Below are 12,896 nucleotides of genomic sequence, written 5' to 3'. Positions count from 1 at the left end.
TCTTCTTCGCCTTCCCTGCCTTGCTATTACCCTGCTCTGAGCTTTCACTGCTCTATTTCTTCGCTAATCCTTGGCACCTTTGTTTAACGTTCTCCTCTGCTTATCTCGCCTTCCTTTATGATGTCTCCTCTGACGGTTCTCCTTGTCTCTCGTCGTTCATTTTCCCTGCCACCTACCTATTTCATCACCTCCCACCTCCTTTCGTACTTCACCTGTGCGGTCATTCCCACGTCCGAGCTCTGTCGCATTACCTCCACCGGTTTCTTTCCTCATTGCCTTGGTGTCGTCCCTTCTCGATATGATACCTGTGCTAGTAATCCTTCTGTCCTCCTTCATCATTACCTGACTGTCTTCTGCCTCGTCACCCACTCTTACCTGATCCGTATTAATTACACTGATCGTTGCCGATATCACCCCGATCGGGGGTCTCTGGGTGTCTCTTTTATTGATTTGCGGATTCATTATGGTCTTGAGTGATTATAGTGGTGAGTTCATCCCATCCCGGTTTATTCCTTATCGTTGGCCAGCTGTTGTCGATCTTATCCTCCTGTTCTTTACTCCCCCAGTTTGCAAGGTAGTCTGCAGCCTTGTTTCCTTTTCTCCTGACGTGATTGATGATTTTGTAGTCTATTCTCTTTAATAATTCCACCAGGTCTTGGACAATCCCCGCCGTCCTCCAGCTTCTGGCTACTTGCTCCCATTCTTTCCCATTATTGAGTTTACGTAACATTTCTACAACTATCTGGGAATCACCTTCTATTTCCAGATTTGTGTAGCCATTCCTTACTGCTATCCTTAAACCTTGATAGACGGCCCACAATTCCGCTTCATTGTTGGTCATTTCTCCTCCCCCTTCCGCGTATACCCATCTTGTGCATTTCTCACTGTCCCTAAAGATGCCCCCAAAGCCTGTTGGTCCTGGGTTCCCTTTGGAAGCCCCGTCAAAATTCAACTTAATGAAATTTTCCCTGGGGTATCTGAACTAATCTGGGCTCTGGGTTTGAGCTCGTTGCTGCGTTTCCTTTCTAGGATATACCATGCCAAAAACCATGTTTAGTTTTTTTAAGATTCTTTCTTCTTCCGGATTCGCCTTCCAATCTTCCTCTTCCCAGGTTTCGGCTAACACAGTTTCTCTAATTGCCTTTTGAATTCCTTTCCATATCCTTTCTGGATTATTGGCCTTATCTACAAAAATTCTTCGGTTTCGTTCTTTCCACAGAAACCATATCACAAATCCCACCATTAAATTCCAACTTCTCCTTACCACCTTGCATGAAAATTGTCCCTCACCCCATTGAAAGATAGTCTTTTTTATGTCGCTGGGGTCTCTATTTGCTTTTCCAAAGAGGCTGCTGACCTCCTCCCACTGATGCTGGGCGAATGGACAGGCATTCAGAATGTGTTCCTGGGTTTCGGTCCCCGTTTTGCAGAGGCTGCATCTTGAGGGTCCGAAAAATCCTTTCTTCTGGATCTTATCCCATGTTAGGATTCTTTCTCTTCCAACTAGCCACGCAAATATGGTTATCTTCGGCCACCATTTACTATTCCAGATATCTTTCCATTCTGCGTTCTCTTCCTCCCTCTCCTGCTGATTTGTCAAATAATATGCTTCCTTGACTATGAAGGTCCCTTTCGCAGATTTTCCCCATCTGAGAATATCCATTCCTGGTCTGGCTTTAATTTTCCTTGATTCTAATTCTTTTATATATATTCCTTGCTGCTCTTGGTTTATGTTTTCATCCCATTCTTCTGGCCTTCTCCAGGTTCTCCATATCCCATTTAGCTCCCCTTCTTTCCAGTAGTCTCTCACATATTCTCGTCCTTCCCCTATCGCTTTTTGCTGAATACTTTGCAAGGCTTGTATGTTGGCCAGTCTGTTTCTTTGTTGCCACTCCTCGTCCCAAAATCTAGCATTACCTCCTCCTCTTATTTCCCAGAAGGCATAATTGTTTACTATATGTCTACTCTGGCTTGCTAAATCCCAGATTGCGGAGCCTTTGGGTGTTTCTTCAGCTCTAAGGATGCCTGCCGTTGTTGTGGGCATGTTATATTTCTGGGTCCATATTCTCTTCCATAAGTCATTTCCTCCTCTCATCCACCTCCACCACAATTTTGCTCCTAGCACTTTGTTCAGCATTTCCAGGTCTCTAAGGCCTAGACCCCCTTCTTCTTTTCTTTTAGTCAAGCTTTTCCACGAAACCAGTGCCCATTTCCTCTGCTGCTTTGGCCCTCCCCATATAAATTTGCTAAAGATTTCTTTCATTCTCATGCATGCCCCTTTGGGGGCAGCCATTATAGATAGAGGGTAAATAGGTATCGCTTGTAAGACTGATTTTAATAACACCAGTCTGCCTGCTATGTTCAACAATCTAAACGACCAATTTGCAAGCCTATTCTTGATTTTCTCTATAATTTGTAGCCAGTTTACCATTCTTGTGGGGTTTGTATCTAGCTGATTCCCTAGGTACTTTGTTGGAAGTTCTCGAAGTCTGAACCCTAACGTTCTAGTTAGATGGGCCTTAATAGTGTCCGGAGTATTAAAGATGAAGGTACATGATTTCTCTTTATTTATCTCCATACCAGAAGCCTCTATAAATAGATCCAGAATTCTTTTCACGCCCCTTACCTCCTTTGTTGAGACTTCACAAAAGAGCATCACATCGTCTACAAACTGCTGATGTGTAATGGGCAGATTGTTACCCCATAGTCTTAAGCCTTTAATTTTCCTTTCCCTCAACTCTTTTTTGAAATATCTTCCCAACCCCTCCGCCGCCATTATGAACAAAAAGGGAGATATAGGGTCCCCCTGTCTTATTCCTCTAGTTGCACTGAAAGTTGACGATGGAACCCCATTTAGCAGGACTGAGAAGATAGGCGTTGATATCATACTATAAACCCATTCTATCCATCTACTACTAAATCCAAAGGCCCCAAGGATTGCCCTGAGATATTTCCAGTTTAAGCGATCGTAGGCTTTTGACAGATCGAGCTTTATCATCATTCCTTTCTGTTTCTTCTGTTTTAGAGAATGGATCGTTTCCTGAGTCACTACTAGTCCATCGAGAATTTTCCTTCCCTCCACAAATCCTGTTTGCTCAGGTGAAATTATACTAGGGAGAATAGGTTTTAATCTCTTTGCTATCAGGGTGGCAATTATTTTGTATATTACATTGCACAGGGCAATGGGTCTAAAACCCTCGGCTGTTTTAGAATTAGCATTTTTAGGAATCAAAGTAAGGAAAGTCGAATTCAGACCCGACCATACCTTTTGCTTCATGCGGGATTCCTCTACTGCCTCCAGGATCTCCTGTCCGAGAAAATTCCATCCTGCTTGATAAAACTCCACGGTGTAACCATCTGGTCCAGGTGCTTTGTTCTTTTTCATACCCTTCACAATTTCCTCCACCTCCTCTAATGTAGCTGCCCTCATCAATGCCTTATTCTGTTCTTCTGTTATTACTCTAGGAATCTCTTTGCAGATGAGGTCTGTAGCTGCTTCTCTATCTACTTGCGGTTCTGTTAGGATGTCTTTATGGTATCCCACCAATACTTGCTCAATTCTTTCTTGATCGATTATCCTTTCTCCTTCTTCGTTTTTAATGGAAAAGATCATGTTCCTTTGCCTATGCTGAATCATAGCTTGGTGGAAAAACTTGGTGTTTTTTTCTCCCTCTCGCAGCCAGTTAATCCTGGATTTTTGTCTCCATAGAATCTCCTCCTGTTTCCTTCGCTCTTCCAGTTGGCTTATTATAATTCCTTCCTCTTTACTGCTTTCCTCATTCCTGCCCTCTGTAATGATTTTTTGTTGTATCTCTTCCATTTCTTTCTCTAGCTTCTGTTTCTCCTCCATTATATTCCCAAACTCATCCTTATTCCATTTTTTGATTTTCCCTTTTAGTTCTTTGAGTTTTAACTGAAAAGTATGCATCTTCCCTCTTCCTTTTTGTGTACTTTGAGTCCACCATTCCTCTACTTTAGATAGGAACTGAGGGTTCCTGAGCCAGAAGGCCTCAAACCTGAAGGGTTTTTTGCAGGAGTTTTTCTTAATATCTATTTCCAGCCTGATCGGCCAATGGTCCGAACCCATCGCCGGCATAATTTTAGCTTCAACAAATACATCCCGGTTCATTATCTGTTCTGATATAAGGAATCGATCTAATCTAGAAGCTATTTGATTTCTTCCTCCCCTTCGGTTATTCCAAGTATGGGTGCCGTTGATTGTTGGGATGTCTACCAGTCGCTGCTCTGTGATCATTTCGTTAAAATCCTCCATAATTTGCTCTGGTCTTCTTATGCCGCCTTTCTTTTCTTCTATCGTTCTGATCATATTAAAGTCGCCCCCTACTATCCACGGTATTCCAGGGAGGATCCTTCTAGTTGCTTGCAGGTCCTTAAGGAAATTTTTCCGATCCCTTAGTATGTGTGGTCCATAGACTCCTGAGATGAGGATCCATTCTGCTGATCCTGTCATTCTGAATAAGCCTGTAAGGATTCTAGGAGAGCTTATCCAGTTTTCAAACAATACCTCCTCCGGGTTCCAAAGGATTGCAAGACCTCCTGCTGTTCCATTTGCATCCTGGCCCATTACCTCATATTGTATTTTTTGTTTTTTAATTATTCCTTCTAATTCTTGGAAGCTAATCTTCGTCTCTTGGATTATCATTATGCTAGGCTTATCTTTCTTTATCCTCTCCTTTAGATACCTCTGCTTTCCTTTGCTGTTGAGTCCCCTGATGTTCCAACTTGTGACGATCATTTTATAACTTTTTGGATGGTTGTTGAAATACCTCTGAAAGAGGTATAACCCTGCCTGAATTGACCAATATTTCTCCAACCGCTTGTATAGTTTCATTTAATGTCCGTCTACCTCTTTTCCTGCCTCCTTTGCCAGTACTGTCCATTCCCAGGCTTTGGTTTCCTTGCGTTTCTGTTTGATCTGTCTGATTTTCTAAAGTGCTGCCTTTTTTCTCCTTGTATTTTTGAAATGTTTCTTTATATAATTGTTTTTGGGCTTCCGGTATGAATCTCTCATCAAGGTTCTTCCAGTCCTGTAACAATCTTCTCATGATTCTTTCCTCCTCATTCGCACTATCCTTCTGGGTATCTGTCCCTATCTGGGTTTGTTCTGTTGTCATTTCCATGCTCTCCCCCGTTACTCCTTCTATCTTATTCTTCTGGTTTAGATCTGATTCTTTTGTCTCTTTTATAATTTCCATTGGTTCCTCCTCGTTGTCTTCTTCTCCATTTTCCTCCTCTTCCTCCTGTAAAGCCTGAAATTTATTTTGGTTTTCTATTATTACTGGTTTTGCCGGTCGTTGTATCCTTGTTGCTTCCTTACCTGACCTTTTTTTCCTCTGGATTTCCTGGAATCCCGTTTCCCCTTCCTCTGTCCTCTCTGTCCTCCTCTGTTCTTCTTCCTGTTTTCTTTGTGTTTCCTCTTCTTTATTCATTGGGCATTGTTTGAAAAGGTGTCCATATTCGTGACACCTTCTACACCTGAAGGGTATATGCTCATAGTCTAATGGTTGCTGCCATATTTCATCATGGTATTCTAGCTCTATATACTCCGGCAATGGCTCTGCTATATTCATATAGACGCATATCCTTGCATAGGATGTATACTTACCTCTTTTTGTTGACTCTGCTACCTTGACAAAAGTCCCCACTGTATTACCTATGCCTTCCAAGATATCGGGGTCCCAAAACTCCATTGGTAGACCAAATAGTCTGACCCAGATGGGTGCTGCTAACATCTTTTCATGGTCCGGGTTATATCTGTCCTCCCAATGTCTCATAAACAGTCCAGCATTATTCATGAAATATGGCCCTTCTTCAAAGGTTCTTTCTTTATCTTCCAAGTTTGCAAATATCACTGTAAAGAAGCCCTTTGCTCCTAGTTTTAGGTCTATGTGCCCTTTCGGCCTCCATCTTTGTTGTATCCACTTTGCTAGGTCCCTTTCTGACGGCCAATAACCCATAAACTTGCATATCAAAGCATGGTCTCTCATATAGCATCTATATTCTTCAAGTTTGTTGTTGGGTATTACGTACCTTGGTTTCTTCTGTGCCCTGGGTAGACATCTGCCCCCAAGCTTTGTTTGCCATCGATTCCCCATTACTGGCGCATCTCTGCTATTCTCCTTTGAGTTTTTCTGTATTCCGCTCCCGCTTGATTCGCCTGCCGTGATATTTTTGTAGGAGGGGATCTCTCCCCTCCCCTGCTTTCCTTCCATTGCTTCTATCAGTCCTGATTGGCTTGCTATCCCGTCTCTTCGAGTTATGTCTTCGTCGGTTTGAATGCGAACCGAGGATTTACCCTTCTGCCTTGTCTCCGACTCTGTTCCGCTTCCACCTCTGTCTCTGCAAACCCTAAGTTTCAAAACCCTAGCTCACCCGTCCTCGCTCGGCGCTTCCTCATCCGGTCCGACCGAAAAATAATCCCAATACCATTTACTCATCTAGATTTTTAGATTTTAAAACTATGCTTAATATTTGAAATCTATACTATGGGGGTTTATTTTTCCTTACATTTCTGGATATGTGAATTACTATTTATTGCATATGCATGCAAATTATAATTATGTAGAAAAAAGAGAACAGTGAAATAAAATTCAAACCATAAATTAACACAATATATAACCTGAGAAACCCTTTAGGGAGAAAACCCGGCTGGAAGATAAGGTCACTCTTCTCTTTTTCTCTGAATGAATAATGGATGCAAGTATAAAGAAGTGAGGTTTGTGGCCCATGGCCTACTACAGTTCACTAATGATCTATGTTTGTTATATCCATATCCACTCTCTGACTACTCTGCTCGTCTATGTAACAAAATGCATTCGAATAGAATGGAACCCATTTTTTTCTTAGTGGGCCAGTTATAACACAACTCAATAGCCTACTAGTGGTTATGTTTGAATCCTTCAACTCTTCATTTGTTGGCAACATTGTGTTGGAATTGATCTCAACTAGATAAGTTAGCCAAGTAGGGAATTGTTGTCAAAAACCTAGTGGACTTGTATTGGTTATCAGAAGACTGGAAAAGGTTTAGTAGATGTGGACAAGTGCTTGGCAAGGTGGTTGAAGAAGGCTTGCAATAGGGGTTGCAGATCTAGGTTGAAAATCCTTGAGTTTTTTATGGTTAGGTCGACTTTCACGATCTTGATACTGTCACATAGCAACATTTCCTTACTACCATTCTCATGTTGTTGTATGCCCATGATATTTGTTATAGGTTGACTATTTCCTACCCTCAACGCTCTCTTGTAGGTGCCAAAAGGAAATACCAAGGGTCATACCATTGCAATTTCCCAAGGAATTGGTGTGATCGGGGTGTCTTGTGCCTTCAACGTATTAATTGACTTGGTCATAGTTAACTCATTGGTTTGGTCTTAAAGGTTGAAATTAGAGGAAATTTCAGCCTAAAAGTGTCTAGGAAGTTTTGATGTGTGTAATATGTAAACCAATTAAAATCCTTTAAATTAAAAAAAAAATACATGTAAATATTTTGGAGGGAAAATAAAATTGAAACTACTTTTTTAATTGTAATTTTGGATTATCTCTTTATAAGTTTACTCAAATTTCAAGTGTAGACACTTGTTGGATGCAAAATTAAATTCCACATCCAACCAGTGTCTACACTTGAATATTGAGAAAAACTATAAGGAGATAAGCCAAAAATACAATAAAAAATAGTTTTTTCTTTCCCCTCCAAAATTCATAACTCTTATTTTATTATTTTAACTATTATTTTATTATTTTTCCTTAGGAGGCCACTTTTAGGCTGAAATTTCCTCTAATGTGTGTGAACGCATTGATGATGTGATTGTCCATTAGTAGATTGATTCGGTCTTGAAGAGTTTTTATATGGTCTAAAAAAAGGCGTGAGCATATTGATTGTTTAGTTAGTGATAATGGTGGCTTGATTGATTCTAATTAGTGCACTGAACAAGTTAAATATGCCTCATATGGAATGATTAAGAGGGTAGATAGCGTGATATGTGGATAGTGCGTTTGGAAATCAGATATATTGTATGGAGTATGATTTGCTAGTGGTTGTTGTGCGCATGGGAGGTCAAACAGAGCAATCTGAGCCAAATAACATACTGGTGTGATGCAAGAAACAAGAGTGCGTAAGACCCCTGTAAAATGAAGAAGATTGCTAAGACTAGGAGCATAACGTTATGTGTGATAGTGAAATATTGTAGTGTGCATGGCATAGATGGAGAGCGTTGAGTCTGGTGCATTGGTGGTCTATGGGATAGAGTTCGAAAAGTACTAGTGTTCATTGAATGAGGCAGGGGTTGTGGCAGATTATGGACAAAGCTACCAGGATCGAGAAATATTTTTATGCAATGTAATATAGTTGTGGTTGTAGGGGTTTCATTGATGAGTGCATTGTTGTAGCTTCTATATATTGTCATAATTAGTTTGACTAATGTATGTTGCTATAGTTTTTGTGGTGTAGCTTTTATATGGAGGGTGACATAGTTTCAATATAGCTGAAGTTGTTATATGTATTGCCTTATATTAGTCATAAACCTCATGTATTGACAATGCCTAGAATATGTTTGATGGAGTTTGTATGTTAGTGTATGCTTGTTGGGGTGAAGAAAGAATTGTATGTAGTAATTGTATGAGCGAATTATGACTTGGTTTTTGTACTGTAGAGAGAGAGTTGTGTTCCAGAGGATTTGAGACGATTGATATTATATTGTTGATGAGCATCGAGTCTTTGTGCATCTATTATGAAAATTGTGAAATGAGACTCATGGTTGTTTTGTGCAGAGGATCGTGGGCCCTAGTTTGAAATGGATGAAATGTGGTCCATAAGAGCTTGAAGGTTGGGGCCTTTAGTGGGTGACTGGTGGCTTACTGATTCAAGGAGTGGTGGATTTATTCAAGTTGTGGCTTGAAAACTATGGTGGTGGTGGCTTGTGTAACACACTCCTCCCACATCTACCCAAGTAACGGCCAACCGGGGTAAACATGTGACGAGAGGCTACTATAATTATATTCAACCTCCTATTTGAACTTAAGGAAGTGGAATCAATGGAAACACAAGATACATACCTTCTAGATCAGCTACATGACTCCCAGGAGCCATCCCAACCACTTAGGCAGCTAGCCCCTAGGTCCCACTGAGTTTTTAGACCACTTGACCCCTGGATGCTCCCATGATATGGCCCTGAAAACGTCCAAGAGGCTTTGGATGCTCTCATGCCAAGGCATGCCAATGTTTAGGGACTATTTTTCACAGTGTTGTGTCAGCGTCCTCAGGATTTGAGGCACTTTTTCAGGCCCAGAGCCCAGATCACCGCCCAGAATTGAATGACACCTTCAGAACATAGAGGTAACAAGGAAGTAATGATGCAGATGTAAATACTTGAACAAGCCCTTAACTGGACCCCTATTCGCCATGACAGGCGTTTCGTCAAACATATCACCAATATGTAATCAACAAGTGTATACAACATATTTAAGCATAGGGGTCTCATACTTATCTGAGAATCGCTATGAAGCATTTTTCCCTTATATCATTTGTTGCATTATCATCTATTAGGTCACAGATACATTGTTTATCCATTTACAAGTAAAAACATGATGAGAGCCATACATATCCACTGTCATAAAACACATACATAACCAACATAATAGGAAAACAAATACCAATGAAATCACAACCATATGATCCACATATAAACCAATATAATACTCATAGAAATACAAGGAGAAATGACCTCATATTGATGATGCAAAATACAAACCCAAGATGGGACTAGCACGTTCCACCCGACCATAGAATGGCTGAGCCAAATCTCTCTTCATTCATTCACCCTCATGCCATATTGCAAGCATGAATGTGGGACTCAAACCAAGAGAACCAACTAGGGCATCCCAAGGATAAACCACCTTACCCTCATTAATAGAAACCAGGATTCAATGTAATCCATCCTAAATCACTAGGCCAACACAATGAACATGTAATAATAGGCTCTACCATGATATCCACTTGATCACTAGGCCAAACAAGCATGGATGCCACTGAATTTCTCCACCTAAACCATGAGGAATTTTCGTGTCTCCTAGGCTCTCAGGATTTAGTGCAATCCACGCTCGATCACTAGGCCCTAAATCGAGACCCACTCTCCAGGCTTTATCGCATATCCTAATATGATATTATGAGGCCCAAAGAAGAGAAATCCACCTCTTCGATTTATTGTATATCTTTCAATTCAGTGGCTAGGATCCTAGGCCCACCGAGGCAACACAATCTTGGCTTTACTACAACCCACAGTTTAGCTCACGGGTTACTAAGTCAGTGGATTTATTGTGATCCACAATCTAGTTCAGGGACCACTAGGCCATGTGCTCTATCATTCGAAGATCCACCTCACTCAACTTCAAATCCATTTGGAAATCCAGCTCAACCAAAACATGAGAACCCCATCACACCATGGTTATCTAGAAATGGCAAGGTTAGGTTGAAAACATTGTCACACCTAGAAAAACCCATGCCATAACAACAAAAGAACCACATACAATACCATGCATGCCAAATATAGAAAGGAAAAAACACATGCAAATTGATACCTACAAAGAAAAAATTTGTAATTTCTTGATCCTACTCTTCCTTACGTGATCTCTGCTCTCTCTTGCCTTCTTTGCCTTTCTTAATCTAATGCCAAAATGCTCAAAGAAAACTCTAAGTGTCCAAGAGTGAGAGAGAGAGATAATAATGAGAGAGATCCAAAACTGAACTGAAAAAAGGTTACAAACTGATCCTCAGAAGCCTTTTTATCAATTAGGCATCTATTTTCTTCATTTTCCATTATTTTCCTTCATTTTCCTCCTCACATGCAACCTGTGACCTTTCACCTTCCTTTTCTCCTAATTTCCATTATTTTCATAAATAAATGTGCCAAAAATGCCATTTTTCCTTTCCAAAGCCTTAGCCATTTCCTTTTCCAATTTCCTTTAGCCATACTAAACCAATGAACACCCACACTAGGATGTTTTGCCCAACATTCAACTTGGAATAAGTGTCCCATCAACTGTGGTTATTATTTTTGCCTTTATTAACTTTTATTACATGGAATTTTCACCAGGGTTGTTACAGAACCCTCCCCATTTGGGAACACCGTCCTTAGTTTTCAACCACACCTATACCTCAACAAAACCGCTTAAAAACAAACATACTACCTATGAAGCTTTATAACATAGCTCGATGCAATATTTACAATGATCACCCTGTTGAGAAACAAACCAACATAATAACCTTGTTGGAAATAATACTGAGAGGGGGGGGGGGGTTGAATCAGTATTAGCAAGTTAGCAATATTTCATTTCCATAAACATATTTATATATGCTACTTTTGTTAATGAAACTTGCTTGTACACGCAACTGTGTTTAGAGCAACCAGTGTATACTTTGCAAATTTATAATTTAGTTAATTGATCTTTAATCTGTGTATTAGAACCATATAAACAGTAACCAGGTGCAGTGAATAGAACATGCAGTCACACACATGAACACAAGATATAAGGTGGAAACCCAACGTGGGTGAAAACCACCTGTTGCAATCGTCTCTATTTTTCTTTAATAAGAAACTTCTTTTTACAAATTTTGTATTGGTGCAGTCTTATACCAGTACGTAGGCTTCTACCTGCAGAAGGCTACAACCTTCTCTCGTTCTCTAGCTTTTCCTGGAAGGGAGCTACAACCCCCTTAGCTCTTGTACTAGCTGATGTGTTTACTAGTACATAGATGTTGACCTACAGAAGGCTACAACCTTCTCTTTTCTTCCAGGGGCCACATTTCATAAATTTTCAGATTGGATCCATCAATAACACCAATCAAACATCAAATATATCTGCATCAACCAATCTCCTTTGTACCAACCAAAACTGAATCAAACAATCACTTTTTTGAATGCTATAACCAGAATACAATAACAATAACCAGAACTCAATCCAAAACCCAGAACACCGCAACAGTAAACAAAAGTAGCTAAAAAATATTTTATGAGGAGTACGCTACTTCAATGTGTCGAACATGCATGCATACGCACTTTTTGCAAGGTGGACCTACGTATACGGAGTTTTGAAATGTCAAACCAGTGTGTATACGTGCCTTTGCTATACTGAACCTGCGTACAGATCTATAAAAGATGATTTAACCTTTTCCACTATTCAGACATCAGTTATACCCAGATCATCAGATTTACAGATTACGACATGCACCAATTATTCAGATAAAAGATCAAAACCACACAAAGATACTTCTCTTCAAGCCTTAAGATCTTGACCCATCAATAGAACTTATCCTTCTTCAAGCGCTCAGGTTCCTCCTTGATTCAGATCCAGCTATGCACCATAACCCAATGACCAGTATTCTAGATCTTGCTCTTCATTAGATATTCAATACTTGAGTACCTTTGCCTAATGATCTCCTCCTCCTTTTATAGTCTTAGGCCTTACTCAATACCATGGTCCAAAACCACTTAGAAACAATACCTTGGACCAATTACCCAGGGTCAACACTTCGAACAAGATACCTTGGACCAATACCATGGGCCAAAATATCATGGTCCAAATACCACAGACCAAAAGCAAATTCTCCAACATGTACGCGCCTTTCCTTGCGTGAAAATGCGTGTATACGTATACATTCCTTTTGTTTGGCGAACCCGCATGTATATGCGGCTTGGTCAAGGGGAACCTACGTATATCTCTTTTTCCTTCATTCTGTGAGCTTGAACTGTGATCTGTCATCTGAGTGAGTTGCCATCAAGGACAACACCTGTGTCATAGCACCAAACCTATGTCATAATGCCAACAATCTCCCCCTTTGGACTTGATGGCAACCCCAAGTCACTCTCCCCCTTTGTCATCAAGGG

General features: G+C 40.4%; 1 protein-coding gene across 1 annotated transcript; it reads right to left on the bottom strand.

Moving 5' to 3' along the window:
• Positions 1–442: 442 nt before the first annotated feature.
• On the bottom strand, positions 443–841 carry LOC149157113 (uncharacterized). Its single transcript, XM_089444991.1, has one exon. It carries the CDS (start codon positions 839–841, stop codon positions 443–445), a length of 399 nt encoding a protein of 132 aa, XP_089301117.1.
• Between the last annotated feature and the right edge of the window lie 12,055 nt (positions 842–12,896).

Source organism: Pinus tabuliformis, chromosome 9 (genome assembly GCF_031772625.1).
Source record: "Pinus tabuliformis cultivar Carrire ecotype Pingquan chromosome 9, CPIR1, whole genome shotgun sequence".
Lineage (NCBI taxonomy): Eukaryota > Viridiplantae > Streptophyta > Pinopsida > Pinales > Pinaceae > Pinus > Pinus tabuliformis.
The sequence above is the reverse complement of the archived record's forward strand: the minus strand, read 5'-3'. Positions and strand labels throughout refer to the sequence as shown.